The 16,841-nt window shown below is 42.0% G+C and overlaps 2 protein-coding genes across 6 annotated transcripts in view; both read right to left on the reverse strand.

Annotated features, from left to right (window-relative positions):
• Positions 1-16,841, reverse strand: part of PTK2 (protein tyrosine kinase 2) — a 211,110-nt gene that overhangs the window by 152,283 nt on the left and 41,986 nt on the right. The window contains exon 1 of one of the 5 annotated variants that reach the window (XM_086741324.1): positions 3,539-4,078. The exons of 1 other annotated variant lie outside the window; for it this stretch is intronic. In XM_086741324.1, coding sequence (XP_086597450.1) covers positions 3,539-3,641 — 103 coding nt within the window. In that variant the 5' untranslated portion in view covers positions 3,642-4,078. Of the gene's footprint in view, positions 1-3,538; positions 4,079-16,841 lie in introns of those variants that run through there. 3 more of the 5 variants (XM_086741326.1, XM_086741325.1, XM_086741327.1) reach the window with 3 other exon arrangements.
• LOC147601862 (uncharacterized) overlaps positions 9,565-16,841 on the reverse strand; it is a 55,294-nt gene continuing 48,017 nt past the window's right edge. Inside the window, exon 3 of the mRNA XM_086741503.1 lies at positions 9,565-9,752. Within this exon, the coding sequence (XP_086597629.1) occupies positions 9,597-9,752 (156 nt within the window). The 3' untranslated portion in view covers positions 9,565-9,596. The remainder of the gene's footprint in view (positions 9,753-16,841) is intronic.

Below are 16,841 nucleotides of genomic sequence, written 5' to 3' on the forward strand. Positions count from 1 at the left end.
CGTCTGAACCTTCTGAAAGAGCAACATTCATCAGAAGAAAAAAACATTTAACTTGGAATTGCTTATCACTTTAAAAAAAGACTGCAAGGTTAACAGATTGCAATGAATAGGATAAAACTCCTTCCCTGCTGATTAAATAAATTTCACAACACGGTTGGCTTAATTTTTTCATATTTTTTTTCAAATCAAGACAAAGTTTCGGACTGAATTGAGCTTGATTATCTTAGGACAGAACAGATATTTTCATGTTAGTCTGAACAGCTGAATTAAAGAACTGTGACCGCCCTTCACTCACTACTCACATGACATACACTTAGCAATACTATGTCAATTTTTTTTCTCTTAAATTATTAAGTCGAGCTTTCTCACGGAAGATAGTAAAAAAACTTCCTCCTTCTTGGCGTGGATAATTTACAGCTATACAGCACAGCTATCCAACTATCCTTGACTGTCACATGTACATTTCTCCAAGTGAGTTTGTAAACTTAAAACGGCACACCACGTGAAACTCTGGAAAAAAGACCACTAGCAAAAGTATCACCATGCATCTGGCACAAACTGGTACAATTTGGCTTTGGTACACTTACTAAAGGTCAAAAGAAAAATCGGGTGGAATTTAAGGCAACTGAAGTACTCTCTAGTCTACTGTTACAGTCAGAAAGAAAATATCCCTGTATGATACCGGCACAAATGCTTAGCTGGAAGACAAATACTGCCTTCTCAGCATCCCCCAAAGTTGTAACCAAGCTTGAGGCTGTTTATTCCGCAAGACTAGAGATTTTAAGTTTCAAATTACTTCACAAGGGGGGAGGGAAGCAGCCAAAAATCTCTTCCTTCTACCACTACTAAAGTAATACAGGCTTGCTTGCTGAGAAGAGATGTCAGTAAACAAAATATACGCTTTCTCTTCATTTGCCAATCAAAATATTCTCCACTCTGGAGCACACAGGTCCAGACTAATGACTGAGTTCAGTACCATCACTTTAGGACTGACTTTAGCATAAACAGGAGGTAAAACCTGGCTTGTATCCTATATAGGTTACATGGATACTTTATAAAGAAAGCAAATATTATCTTTTTCTTTGATGCAGTCCTACAGACAGAGCACACAGAATTGGCTGCAACTAGGTCACCACAGAGCATCACTAAGAAAAGCGAAGACTTTAGATTTAAGAACACTAATAAAAAAAAAAAGTAGAAGCACACACTATATGAACACAGGCTCACTGAAATATTTCAAAGCATTTTCAAGGAACTAAAGTTTGCTATGAGATCACACCAAAAGCTTAATCTGTCGCACTCAAGGAGAAAACAGACCATTTACAAAGAAGTTCTACATAATAAAACACGTACAACAAGATCACGTTTTAAGACATTATAAAATACTTTTAAAGGTTTTATCAATTTTTGCTGCAGGTAACCTGAAGCTTTACCAGAAAAGCCAAAGGGCTAGAATAAAGCGATCCAAATTAAACGTTTCTCTCGTTGATACATTACCTTTCTTTGACTGTAGATATCTCACAGCCCTTATCAAAGTAGGCCAGATCCGCTTCATATCCCTAAGGTTAAGGTGGCGAACAGTATACGGAGCACTCATCAACTAAGGAATGGCTGCCATTCAACGACAAATATAGCACAAGCTATTTCTCATCCGTCCTATTTTTTTTGGAGGCCGAGATGTAGCTTTTTCTAGAAATCACCACAAATGGCAGCCTCGAAGGTGCTGGTGCCTTTGTCCTCTTATGCAACTCCTGGTGTCCCCCTTCTCCCCCCCGGCAGGAATAAAAAGAGATTACATGGCTGTTCTCCATTTCGGGGCAGAGGAGGCTGGATAAGCAATCTTTCCTGAAGTTACGTTCTAAGAATACTTCACAGACAACCGGGGGAAGAGGGAGGGATCATTTTTCATTAATTTTAGTGGATGGGGGGGGGGATCAATACCTTTTATCATGGCCCAGTGCAGCCGTCTCTCGCAAGAAGCAGCCAGCCCTGCTGCACTCATCCTCTGGTGCTGAGCAGTGGGGAGAAAACTGATATCCCCAATACCAACCAGCCAACAACAGATGGTAACAGCTTGATTTTTCTTTGAAAAGATGTGTCTTCTCTGCTTCTGAAAGTTATGCTCTGGGAAGTACGTCCATTCTGACCCTCACAACAGTCCAAGGAGATGAATCCCAATTTTGTCTAATCCGTTATGCAATTTAGGAGACACACAAGTAGGCACCGCTACTACCCCTTCCTGGTAAACAAGTTTTACTAAAAGCAGAGCACAGCTTTGTTTTAGCTCCGTTTCCAGCTACTGTTACTAATTGTTTTACTAACTATTATTCCCCAGTGAATTTACAGATTCTGAACTTCACGAAATGTTACCAGGATGTGGTGTTCATGTTCCACAATCTCTTCTTTTTAAATTGTTCCTGCTATATGCACTACTACAATATGTCAATGTGTGGCAAACACTAGTTTAGCCTGAACAGTTCAGCAAGGTACAGCAAGCATGCAAGACAAAGTGTTAAATGTTCCTTTGTGTCTCCTCCAAATAATGAGACAATAAAAATTCTAAATAAACTTACTGTTATTTTTTCCAAGACAATTAATCATCAGCTCGCCTACCAACTCCTCAGTTCAGATACACTTCCCTTGAACTTCTGAAGTAACTGCCTCTGTTTGTGATCCAAGATTACGGTGACGCAATACTTCACTGCCAGTTTCTCTTCCAAAAAAGAAAGTATATTGAAATGAAAGTGAACACGAGGAAAGTTATGCTTACAATCAGCAACACTCAACCTTTTACAGTTGTTTTCCATCTAAGGAAGATCTGATTCTTTGACTGCTAATAGAATTTCGAGCTTTAAGCCTGTACTGTATCTTTACACACGCACACCCACCACCAACATCAATGTACAAATAGCTTCTAGATGATAACAGGGTAAATAAAATAGCAATATCTTGGGATGTAATCATGTGAATGAGTTTCACATTTCCATCTAATTATTGCTAAGCCCCAATTTCAAGCCAAACCCTCTCACTGTAATGAATGCATGCTTTGTGGCTAGTTATTGTCTCTTTTTGGGGGGGGGGGGGGGGGGGGTGGTGAATAATAGGGGTGGCAACTTTGAAGACGTAAAAAGATGTCAGTCTTCCACTGCAAACGCTACCTAGGATCAGCCGCTTAAACCTGCTCCTTCCAAGGGGAAACGAGAGCAGAATTACGCTCGCCCTGGTCTCAAACGTACAAAGATCAGAGAGCAAAGCCCTCAGATCCTCACATCAGTGGAAGTCAAAACCAAACAGCTCAAGCCCTCTTTCACTTCAAATAATTCTGAAAAGTAAAGAGGGAAAAAAAAAAATTACAGCTGTCAGATAAAAGATTCTGCGGACTGCTTCGTGTTACAAGAGCATGACCGGAATAAAAATGTTTTATTTTTTAGCTTTGCTTTTTTTCTTTGATAGTAAAAAACCTGTAAATGCACAGGTAGGAAACCATTACGTTAACAGTAAGGGGAAGAAAAAAAATAAAATTAAAAAGGCAGTGTACCTTTAGCCCAGCATATCGGGAATGGGCTACAGCCGCTTTTCTCCATACAGACCGCACCTGCTCGCTCCGGGGCCTGCTGGCCGGCCACCGCCAGCAGCCACATACACACCCCCGGACAGAGACTCCAGCCAGGCTCCGGCACACAATGTCCCAATTCAGGAGAGGGAGGCTGGGAGCCGCTCGAACGTCCTCGATCCCCAGGGCGGGAGCGGAACAACCGGTCACCTTCCCCGGCCGCGCTGCGCGGGCTTCACCTGGCGGCGGCGGGAGAAGCGGGGGCGCGGCCCCGCAGCGCGCCCGGGGCTGCGCGCTCCGGTGGCGGCGGGGGGCGGGAGGCCGCGCCGCTGCCTCATCTTCTCCCGGCTCGGCGGTGGAGAGGCCGCTCCATCCTTGTGCCGGGGGCGAGCTGCCGAGCAGGGGGAAGGCAGGCGGCGGAGTGAGCGCGGGTGTCCCCCCACCTCCTGCCTTCGTGCGGGAGGGGAGGGAGGCGGGGAGGGAGGCGGGGAGGCGATTAGCAAGCGCCACATTAATATGCTAATCTCCCCCTTCTGTTCAATTCACCCGGCAGCCTCCTGTTTACCAAACTGACAGCCGCTTCTGAAAGCGGCTAAGCTGCAAATCAAGCCTGACCCGGGTCGTGTCTGGAGATGTGCTCCCCCCCCCCCCCCCCCCCCCCCCGCCATTTTTATTTATTTTTTTTGTCGCTGCGGTTTCAGCCTCAGGCCCTCGGCATCGCCCCGGCTCCACCAAACCGCACTCCCCCACCCGGCACCCAAATTGGGGCTTTACACACTTTACACCTGCATACAGCTGAACTGGAAAAAAAAAAAAAAACAACTTTACAGTCTAAAGTACACGAGAACTTCCCGAAACTGGGGTTAGACCCTACATCACCACCTGCTTGACTTCACAGGTACAAGATTATTGACGACAAAACTCTGGTACTGATCCTTTGCCTTCAATCAAGAGCAAATATCACGGCCCACGGCAGTAAATACTCACTACCACCTTCCTCTAAAAACAGGGCTGCTTTATATACTCCTACCAGAAGGCAAAGGTCACCATAAATGTCACACTGCACGCAATTTTTCTTAACTTCGCAGCAGTGTACTGCTTACAACTTTTTTTTTCCTTAAAAAAAAAAAAGTGGGTATAAACATTTTAAAAATATATGTTTATAAACACACGTTGAAGCAGCACATGTATATGGAAGTAAAGAAAATACTTAGTTTACTCCTAGCAAGAGGTTTCACAGAAATTACAGACAACCGATTCAGCTAAAATATGTATTAAAAATCAACAGGAACAAGACTCACACGTAGGTCATTAAAGCTCTTTATCTGTGCCGTGGTAATCTTTTCTCACTCCCAGCGCTCGGCAGTAAGGCAGAAGGCTTATCCAAGACTATAACCAAACGGGAATTAATCTAAAGCGAGCAGCCTTCAACTTCACCTATCTGCCTACTCGTAGCAGCACGCACTCGTCTACAGCGTAGGTTTAATTACCAATCTTTACCTATAATCCTGCCATCTCCATTTCTCAATACACTGGCTCTGCAGAAGTACAGTTGCGTATGTCAAAACTCTTGATAAATACAGTTGCTGCCTTTTTTTAAGCATTGCTTTCTTCTGTATTTAAAGGAGAAGAAATACTCACTGGAGGAGGGGAGAAAAAAAAAAAAAAAGAAAAAAAGAATGAGAGATTAGGGCACAAGCAGGCCCATCAGATGTTCTGCATCACTGCGCAGGCACAAAGCTCTTTCTGGGGCTGAAGAAAGCCAAAGGGAACTGAAGACATGCCTGGATGCCTTCCTCCCCCCCACCATAAAGTTTTCAAAGCCCCTAAGCGCTCTCTACACAGCCAAACACTTCCAGCAACAAGGTCGATTATATTTACCTTCACTAATACAGCAAAACATGTTACAGTAATATTTAGAGCTCAAATTACTGTATTTGTGTGTTTACAGAAGATGCACAGACGCAGGAAAGCTGCGTTTCCACATCCAGCTCCGCCACCGGCTTCCTTCGTGACCTTGAGCAAGTCAGTCTTGTTTTGTTAGAAAACAGAAAGCTGCAGACACTTCTTCAGTTCTCCTCCAACTGGTTTAGTCTATGCTTTCTGGTGTAAAAAAAAGCCTGCGCTTCTCCTGATAAAATAAAGCATGTTGCAGAAAACACGCTGAAAAAAAAATCAAGCCGTAAAAATGGTAGGGCCTAAATTAAGTTTTATTCATGAAAACAAAACCCAGCCTTTAAATATCAACTGGTAAGTACATTACCAAGGAGAATTCTCATAAACAGAATGTGTGGATTCGCATTTTTCTTTATACTTTTAACAGATGAGACCAACACAGATTATCAACCCAAGTGTCAAGAGATACTGTCTGCTTGTTACAGCTGTTTTTATTGATGAATCGAGTATTATAATAATTCTCAAGGACACACCTTCTTGTTGTAATATTAGGCTACAAAATGAAGGTGAAGAAGGACTACACATAGCATGAGAATTTTTAAATTCAGTTTTAGAAGTCATCCAGTATTTCGCACTGCTGAGTATAGATTTTTCAAAATAAGCCAAGTGCTTCCTCGATACCAGGATTATTTTTTTTAATTAGCGGATTTTTATTTGTTATAGTAAAAACTAACCAGCAGACAAATGCTCATTCTCTCCTTTCAAATGAGATGATCAGTTTTGCTTTTTTGGCAAAAAGCCAAAAGCATAAAAATCTGTGCTCTGAAGAAAGTTAGAACCCCCAAACCTTCAGCTGGGGGGAAGTGACGGGGCAGGGATAAAAGCAGAAGACAAGGCACAAAGTAAAAAAAAAAAAAAAAAAGAATAATTAAGTATTTTTGCCTCTAGTATACTTAGTACCAAGTATTTGCAACATTTTATAAATACTGCTCATCAAGTAGGGATCCGAGTGCCATTTCTGTAAAATAATCCATTTTAAGTAATGCCAATCAGATTATAACATTCACTGAGGTCAGGAACATCTGTCAGAAATTAGGACGGTGGAACCGGAACGTTCATTCTTGTTGTGTAATGTAAGATGCATATGCTGACATACACTGATAGTATCTGCATAGTACTCAGTGTGTAAGCAATGATCATAGAATCATAGAACAGTTTGGGTTGGAAGGGACCTTCAAAGCCCACCCAGTCCAACCCCCCTGCAAGGAGCAGGGACATCTCCAACCACATCAGGTTGCTCAGAGCCCCATCCAACCTGGCCTTTGATGCTAACAGCTATCAAAGAAAACACACACACAAAAAATATTTTTTAAAAACGAATGCATCAGTTTATACTAAGAACATATAGAAACACTGGCCATTTTCCTAAAATACCAGAAAAAAAAAAAAAAACAAAAACCACCCCTCTGACTGTAACAACAGTCCTTTAACAACAGACAGGCGAAGGTCCTCAGCTAAGAAACAGCATTTTGCCTCCAAAGAAATTCAACTCTTCTACTGTGACTATGACTTTGATTGCTCAATTTCAGCCTGACTTTAAAGACTACTGAATATCAGCACTGAATTTTTGAAAGCAAGGGGAAAAAAAAAGGAAAAAAAAAAAAAAAAGAGCTTTTGAACTGTATCAAGGCTTTTTTTTTTTTTTTTATTTTGTCTGCAGGGCAGATCCTGTCTCCTAGTGAAGTTGACTGCAAGAAGCACAAAGCCTTGTGGAACGAAGGGTTAAACAACAGTTTTGTACAACTGGGAGGCACATAAAAGGTTGTATAATTGTTTCCACTCAAGTTTATCCAAACAAAAGTAAAGATCTAAAATGCCTATCAGATGAACTGGCAAAGCTTGGCTTTCTCTAGCGTTATGTCTAAAGACCGAGCTCCTACGGGGTGTCTCGGATGTATGATCAGCAGAGAGCTCACTGCAGTTTCTCCCTTAGTGAACGGCATCATTAGAATCCCTCTGCTATTCAACCAATTACTTTCACATCAGTTAATATCTCTATTCATCAAATTTTGATCAAACTGGCTGGCCCGTTCACACACTGTTGGGAAGGGGAACAGGACACAGCCAAACAGAGAAGCCTTGCCTGAGTTTCATTGCCGTGAGAAATCAAAACTCAACTCAGTATTCAGAAACTCTGCAAAGAAAGCAGACATTCTGCTGTATTAAAACAGCATTTGACAGCAGAATAAAGATTTGTTTTTCAGTTCCTCTTCTGCAACATCTTGGCTACCAGATGAACATAGCAGCAACAGAGATCTCCTTCCAACAGAGGAGAGGGCATCCTATTTGCTTGCCAAGACAAAAATGAAGAGGTACAGCCTAGAGCACAGCAATCACATCATCATCTTCGTTATTATTTTGGACTTGACCGTTCCTAGTCTACTTCATGGGCTACTGTTTATCCCTCTAGTAGTTACTAGAAGCTGAAGAACAAGCACATTTATTTTAAGAAGATCTGCATACTGATGTAAGAGATGGAAGAACATTTCTTCATTGCATTCATTTTGCTAATAAAAAATGAGAGCTCCCAAACTAAGTCTGCCCTCAGGAAAAGTAAAGGAATTTTTTTGTAAAGCCACAAATGCTTTTTACTGAGACAACTGCAGAACAGACTGTAAAGCAAAGAGTGCCTCATGACTGTTCTAAAAATTAAAACATGTTTATTGCTCATGTGACAATCTTCTGCATCCTAATTCATTTGCTTTTCCATGTTTGTAGCCAGAATTCTGCAAAGATCCTCTCCAAACATTGAAACTGCACTGTAATCTTCTTTAATCTTCATTCTCTCAAGCTTGTTGCTTAGGTTTGGTTTTTTTTTTTTCTTAATTACTGTAATTATTTTGTGTGCATGTGTGTAATATTCAAGAGTGGAAAATATTATCTGCCCTAAGTTTCTTCTTAGCCAGAGTCAAACAAACATCATCTCCTTTGTTCACAGGAACAACTGAAAAATCGTGCATCACCATTACATCAGATCTGGAATTATGGCTCCTGAGATCTACCTTACACTAAGCTCAAGTTTGCTAAGGCTGTCTTGGAAATCTGCCTTGGATCACCTGGTCTCTAAATCTATCATCCTCGCCTGCTAGCAACCCGTTCCCCCTCCACTCAAATCTTCTCTAGCATACAGTCTTCTCCCGAACACCCTCTGCCAACAGGCACAATGGAGAACGAGGAGGACAGGCTTCATGAACTCAAAGGATCTCTGAAGAACGAGAAGATCAGTCATTGTACTGCCACCAGACACATTCTTTCTAATTTAACTATGAGCATTCTGACGGATAAAATTGAAAGACAAATGACATTTTGAGTGCGAGAATCCAAGCCCAGTCCTCCAACAGAAATAAATCAGCACAACTGAGAAGCAGCATCATCTCCATTAATTTATTTGACTCTTCCCAATATAGACAAACTCTAATTCCATGCTCTAGATTAGATAAGGCTATTTTTCTCCTGAAAGAAAAAGGTAAAGAGGACTTAGGAAATAAACCTCAGAGAATCAGAAATATAAACGCAAAGCAAACTACTAGTAACATCCATTGCCTGTAAAGCTAAGTGCTCTTTGGTGAGGTTCCCATCAATTAAATGAAAAAAAAATTGAATTTGTGATTTTAATCTTCATTTTGAACTTCCAGTGGGTACCTGCTTTAAGACTTCTTGCTCAGAGAATGCTTGAGGATTTGAACGCGTACGACAGAGTGAAGCTCACGCTTCCTGGCTTCAACCTGGGGCAGCCAACAGCCAGGACGAAAAGAAAATAACACTGCAAGATTCACACTGCAGTGCTTCAGCTGATCAGAAGAAGATGCCAGTATCCCAACATAAACTCCCTCTAGGATATAAACTGCTTTGGATCTCCGCTTAAGACATTCTTCTGGCATAAACTCAATCCAATACTGAATTTATCGTTATCTTCCTCCAATTGGTGAGGTTAATTAGTAGAATACATCTCAGGTATTCCTGTGTAGAGTTTTAAAAACAACACTTTCTCACCTTCTGGACCATGGTCACCTCATTAGCCTTATCATCTTCTGAATTACATTTTTAAATAGTAATTGACAGAATTAATTGCTTTTATTTTCAAATCTCAACCTACAGGTTGAGGTGGGGAAGGGAAACCGAGCAGGATGTTGGGAGAGAGCAGGAGGAATGTAGTGTTAATGACGTTCCCATCCTTCCCCTTCCCGAAGGATCCTCTGATGTTGAGCGGTGGAGCAGACAGCATGCAGCCTCCCAGACCACGCTGTTGAGACAACAGATGTTAGAAGGACCAAGTTAACTTTATTTGTATTATTTCATAAATAAAGACTAGCCTTTTTTTTTTTTTTAGATCCATATGGGTTTTATTAATATTCAGGCATGAAAGTTGCAGCAGATTTTCTTGTGGGTGGACCAACCCGCTCATATTCTCCCACTTCCTTCCATTTACTTTTTGAAGGCCTACTGTAGAGAAGTATAAAGTCAGCACCATGAAAGCTGAGAATTGTTTAAAATTACTCCCTCCTTAGGGCACTGATTCCAATCTTCTGCCTCTTCATGTTCTAGATTATTTACAAAAATCCAACCAACCAAACAACAAAACTGTTGCTACCCTCAAGAAATCTTTGAGAAGTTGCTTCACAATTCCAGTGCTTAAAGGAAAAATCTGCTTCATGGAGACCTGGAAAACTAAGAGGAGAAAAAGTGAACCTACACATCCTGCTCCTTGTTTTAATGCAAAATAAAGTCTGGTAATCTCGCTCTGTGCTCACTGTGCTCATCAGTTTGCACTGTTTCTCTTCAGCCTTCGCAGATGGGGAGAAAGAAAAAGGGTGACAGGAGGAGTGAGACAAAGCTATCCAGAGTGGTCACCAGAACCTTTCTTGACCTCATAAAGGCTCCTCTATTTATGAGGAAACCCTTCCATTTATGAGATAAACACAGCCGAAGGTATCTGAAGGGGAAGGACCCAGCCCTTTGATGCCATTTAAATGAAACGCATTCTGCGAGGATTACTTTTGTTCTGTGGAAGGGATCCATGAGTAGGTCAGTTGACCTCATAGATGCTTCTTAAAACCCCTCTTCATTAGTTCAAGGGTAACCTAGACATAATTAGTCACATTTTCTAAGAGAGATATAGGAAAATGAAGTTGCTTATGGGTCAGCAAGTCTTTTAATTGTCCGCTCATATCTGGGCCGGTTTCTCCCTCATCTACCTAATAATCAGTTACACAGAAGAAAGTAAGAAAGCTGTGCAGCCACACAGGGTCCAATTAATTTATCAGAAATAGTGCAGTCTGGACATGTCTCCCTTGTCCTGCTTCTCCTCCGTAAGCTAAATGGAAAGAACAACAGCTTACCAAAAAGCTTTGCGCTAAAGAGATGTTTACAATTAAGAGTTGTACTGATTTATATATCACTGCACCTCAGAAGAAAGCCTGTAATCTTCAAAGACTCCTGGTGTTACATAAACCACAAATATAACATCAGCAATTCCTCGGACTTCTAAACGATTAAGTGCAATTGCAAACTGGATAAAAAAATAATCCATGAGCTCACAATAATGCAACGCTATTCCATAAATCCCCTATGCAGAAATATACACTGATAAGCTAAGACAAACGGCTAACTTTAAAGTTCTGGTGTTACAGAACAAATCAACAAGCCAGTATTGACACCCTTCAAGTCTAAGCAAAAAGAAAATGAAAATTTAATTTTTACAAAACATCTTTTCAAAGATTTATAACACAAATGTTAAGGCTGCTCCATTAGCCAAGCAAATTCTGTTCCCAACCTATCAAGCAAAGACTAGTGTATTTTTAAAAAAATAAATATTGTTAAATAGACACAAATCCCCCTTTCTCCCTCCAACGAGCATAATTTGTATCCAAAACTGTTGCACAAGAAACTCCAAGAGTTTCATGTTTTGTTTAGGAGAACCTCCAGTAGAAGCCAGGAGCCTCTAAACCACGGAAAATCCAACTCCTACTCACTTTAATCCGTCCCTCTCACTATTTTATACCAGGAAAGGACACTCACTTTACAAGAGCTTTCTTCCGTATCGCTGCTTAACGAGAACAGCAATAAACTTTCAAGGAGCAGTTCCTGAGGCTTTTTCTTCTCTGTTATGGGGAATCAAAGGTCATCTTCAGGTAAGACAAAACCTTTTACTCAATGCAAAATCCACCGTTTAAATATCCTCATTTGTTCCCTCAGTTACACAAGACAGCTTCTCGCCAGCACAGGTCTTTTCAGGAAGTTACGTTTACCTACGAAAATGCCTGCAGAGTGGTCTCAAAGTGCTCAGAAGACACAAGCACGTGTTGTTTCTTTTTAAACAGGCTTCCAGAAGCTCACCACCAAATAAAGCAGATCCTCCTGGAAACCATGCTAAGGCACATGGAAAATGAGGAGGTGGTTGGTGACAGCCAACCTAACTTCACCAGTGGCAAATCGTGCCTGACCAATTTGGTGGCCTTCTATGATGGGGTTACAGCATTGGTGGACAAGGGACAAGCAACTGATGTCATCTACCTGGACTTGTGCAAAGCTTTTGACAGTCCCACACGACATCCTCTCTAAACTGGAGAGACATGGATTTGATGGACGGACCACTCAGTGGCTAAGAAATTGGCTGGATGGCAGCACTCAGAGAGTGGTGGTCAACAGCTCAATGTCCACATGGAGACCAGTGACTACTGGCTTTCTTCAGGGGTCAGTACTGGGACAGGCCCTGTTTAACATCTTTGGCAACAACATGGACAGTTTGTCACCTTGTGGGATTAAATGCACCCTTGGGAATTTCGCTGACAACACCAAGCCGTGTGGTGCTGTTGACACGCTGGAAGGGAGGGATGCCATCCAGAGGGACTTGGACTGGCTGGAGAGAGAGGCCTTCATTGAAGTTCCACAAAGTCAAGCGCGAGGTCCTGCATGTGGGCCAAGGCAATCCCAGGCACAAATACAGGCTGGGCAGGAAACCGATCAAGAGCAGCCGTGAGGAGAAGGACTTGGGAGGGCTGGTGGATGAGAACCTCAACGTGAGCCGACAGTGTGCCCTTGCAGCCATAAAAGCCAACTGCATCCTGGGCTGCATCAAGAGGAGCGTGGCCAGCAGGTCGAGGGAGGGGATTCTGCCGCTCTACTCTGCCCTGGTGAGACCCCACCTGGAGTACTGTGTCCAGTTCTGGAGCCCCCAACATCAGAAGGACAGGGACCTGCTGAAGAGAGTCCAGAGGAGGCCACGAAGATGATCAGAGGGCTGGAGCCTCTCTCCTATGAGTACAGGCTAAGAGAGTTGGGGCTGCTCAGCCTGGAGAAGAGGAGGCTCCGGGGAGACCTTACAGCCGCCTTCCAGTACCTAAAGGGGGCCTACAAGAAAATCAGGGAGGGACTTCCGACAGGGCGCGTAGCGATAGGACATGTGGTAATGGCTTTAAATGGAAAGAGAGTAGACTTGGATTAGATATAAGGAAAAAATTCTTTACTGTGAGGGTGGTGAGACACTGACCCAGGTTGCCCAGAGAGGTGGTGGATGCCCCATCCCTGGGAGTGTTCAAGCCCAGGTTGCACGGGGCTCTGAGGAACCTGATCTGGTGGATGGGGGTTGGAACAAGATGATCTCTAAGATTCTTCCAACCCTAAGATTCTTCCAACCCAAACCATCGTATGTTTCTACGATAAAGTTCAAGTTTATTTAGCTAACCAGGTGTGAAACTAGATGAAAAGGCACTCAGTATTTCAAAGACAGCAAATATCCCTGGTCTGCATCCTTTTGTAATACATAAATTTACGAGCAGACCCATGCAACCTCTTCTCCATCGCTCCAAACGCAGCTGAACTTTAAGTGTACTAAACATTATTCGTTGACTTGAAGACAACTTCAGCACTAAAGGCAGGGTTTTGATGAAGTTGAAAATACATTCAAGAATGCTGTTATAAAAATTAAACTAGGCAAAACCAACTGATACAGCTGGAAAAGACCTAACTTTTTGGGCACGGCCCTTCTTCAGATCTAGGGGAAGGGATATTAACTAAGCATCCTGGTGTTTTCAAATGGCAGACAGAAAAAAAAAACTCCTTTCTGATGGCAGCCTGAATGACCTACATTACCAAACATCACAGGAACAACACTGTTCGCACATAACAGCATCCGACAGGGCTAAGAGCTCATCTCTTGTGTAGTACTGAGCTGTCAAGCAGTACTTCCAAAAAAACCTGTGGTGTTGGTCTCCACAATCCCATTTGATGCATTTCAACCAAGACACAGTATTAAAGCTTTTAAGGGAACAAGACACAGACACAAAAGAAAAAAAAAAAAAAAAATCAATGTATGCACGAACAGAGGAAGACTATAAGCCTTATCCTGCCACCAAGATATGGAGAACAAAGTGCAGTAAACTTAAACTGGTGGTAGAGAAGTTCAAGTATCTGGAAATGAAAGCACAGTAAGAATTTTTAAATTGCAGAGGGAGCTGTGAACCTGCCATCTTCACAGTGTAAATATCTTCAAGGAATGAGTTCCGTCTCGTCAACTCTGCCTTGGGTAGAAGGACAGACTTCCTCTTTGACCTCAAGTTTCGAAGGTCGTTAAACACAGTGGGATCCATGTCCTTAAAATTTCTACTGAAAACTCTTCTTAAAGAAGTTCTATATAAAAATACCAATAATTCAGTTACTGATGTTTCCAGAACATCAGCAGTCATGACTACCTCCAACATCCTACTGTATCATTTGGCTCCCCCACCTCTCGCTGTCCTAAGGCCTCAAGTTTCAATAACACCTTTTACTCCTCCTCTTGGAGGATGCACAGTCAGCAGCAATTTCAATGCTAATCAATAACGCGTTACTGAGACTAAAAGCCTTAGTTGCATTCTAAGTTTTTATTGGCACCGTAGCTGTTCTTTGAGTCCATGGAAGTTTGCTCCCCTAAGATGTGGAGCTTTTTGTAAAGCATCTGCAGGATAAGCCGAAAACCAACCACAGCCATGCGTGCTTACACCCTGGTCCAGCCAGACTTTATAGTATTTAGTTTAAAAGCAGGTAAATCTGAATCACAAGTCTATTCATCCTGGAAATACAGTTCCAATATTTTTCTACGTTAAGTCTTTCATAGAAAAACTTATCACACACTGCTGTGAAAAAAATAGAAATAAAAAAAAAATCAAGCCATGTGAAACCACTCCAGCAAGTAATCTGAATGGAGACTAACTACAAATTTTAAAGATCTTTTTAATGGGATAATTAGTGACTGAAGGTAGAATCTGGACATCATCTTTGTGCTAGAGGTAATTTCTTAAGAAATTTCACATCCATCTCACGCTTAATTCCAGCCCACCAACAGAAGCACAGGCATTTAACAGCTCACTTCTGTTATTCTGATCCCTCATCGGAATAAAGTCCCGAGGAAAAGTGTGCTTGCTACAAAAAACAGACTTTTTTTTAAGTTTGACCCTTCCATATGAAAACCTGAAGAACATCAGCTTTATGCCTGACAAAATAACTTCTGCAGTTTTTCATATTCAAATTATTGATCCTCCCCAACAGGGAAGGCTTGGGAGAAACATCACAGCTCCCATAACCCGTTTCAATATTTTCTTAAATACGTTCTTCACCTTCTGACAATCAGAAATAAAAGAGGGGAAGAAGTCATAAGTAAAATAGCTACAATTTTTCATACTACTCCCTTTTTCCCGGTCTTCTGCTGAGCAAAATAACCCTGCACAAACAAAAAGTTAGCAGCTAACTACACAAGCAGAGCAGTGGAACTATACATTAAGAGCTGTCAAGGATGTAAAAACAGACTAAAGGAAAGCTTAAATAATCTTGTATTTATGGTCATTTTAGACATAACTTCTAACAAAGCAGTTGATAAAAGTTCAGCTATGCAATGTTTTTCCTCTTGGTTCACTGTAGCCTGTGATGTTCTACTACAAACAAGCTTATGTGTATTTTGGGAGAAGATCCCTAGCCACTCCCAGCTCAGGTCTCACAGAACAAAAAAAAAAAAAAAAAAAAACACACTCCAGCAACTAACATTTTAAATAAACCAACTACACAAGATCCAACTTGATTTTTTTTTTTTTAAAAAAAAAAAAAATCTTTATTTCAGTAACACTGTCACCCACACCCTTCCTTTACTTCATAGCTGCCGCTATGAAAACCTTAGGTATAACACAGTCTGACACTCTAGCAACAGCAAGCATCTTCAGTGACTCATCTAAGAAAGCTTCAGGTCTCATCAAAACCTACTGCTAATTGTGCCCAGTTCCACTAGTATTAACTTCTTGACAAGACAGAGGGATGGGGAAAGCCTTCCTTTCCAGTAACTTTGTGTTTTATCAGCAGAGAGAAACAAAAAAAAAAAAAAAACTTCAAAAACTCAACAGCAACAAAAAAAAAAAGTAGTAACATCTTGAAAAATTTACCAAGGCTCAGTCATTGCTCAGTCATAGAATCAGGGAATGGTTTGGGTTGGAAGGGACCTTCAAAGGCCATCCAGTCCAACCCTCCTGCAAGGAGCAGGGACATCTCCAACCACATCAGGTTGCTCAGAGCCCCGTCCAACCTGGCCTGGAATGTTTCCAGGGATGGGGCATCCACCACCTCTCTGGGCAACCTGTGCCAGTGCTCACCACCCTCAGGGTAAAAAAAAGTTTTCCTTATGTCCAGTCTGAACCTGCTTCCTTCTACTTTAAAACCATTACCCCTCATCCTATCACAACAGGCCCTGCTGAAGAGTCTCTCCCCATCTTTCCTGTAGCTTCCTTTAGGTACTGGAAGGCTGCTCTAAGGTTTCCCTGGAGCCTCCTCTTCTCCAGGCTGAACTGGAGCCCCAACTCTCTTAGCCTGTCCTCATAGGAGAGGTATTCCAGCACTTTTATCATCTTCATGGCCTCCTCTGCACCCTCTCCAACTGGTCCATGTCCTTCTTATGCTGGGGGCTCCAGAGCTGGGTGCAGTACTGCAGGTGGGGTCTCACAAAAACTTTTATAAACTAAAAAAATCCACCCTAAAAAAAAAAATCTCCTTACCAAATACCCTTAAAAACTTCTGAAATTTGCAACCATATGTGTCCCTTGGTAACTGAGCAGATGCACACTTAAAGCAAGTATAGCCAGTCCAGCAACATAACTGCAATTCTCTACAGCTGATGCTTGACTACAGCACTGGAAATCAGCTCCCTGTTTGCACACAGTACGTGTAAAACAGACAACGGGTTTTGCATACTCTGCTGCTATCGGGATGTCTCATTCCAGCAGGGTTTGCTTTGAACTATAAGAGGGACACTCGGTCAGGTCTTTACAAAGCCACCCATTGAAACGGGTGCACCATCTCCACCCCTGCTGCAAAC

Source organism: Chlamydotis macqueenii, chromosome 2 (assembly GCF_036417535.1).
Source record: "Chlamydotis macqueenii isolate bChlMac1 chromosome 2, bChlMac1.mat, whole genome shotgun sequence".
Taxonomy (NCBI): Eukaryota; Metazoa; Chordata; class Aves; order Otidiformes; family Otididae; genus Chlamydotis; species Chlamydotis macqueenii.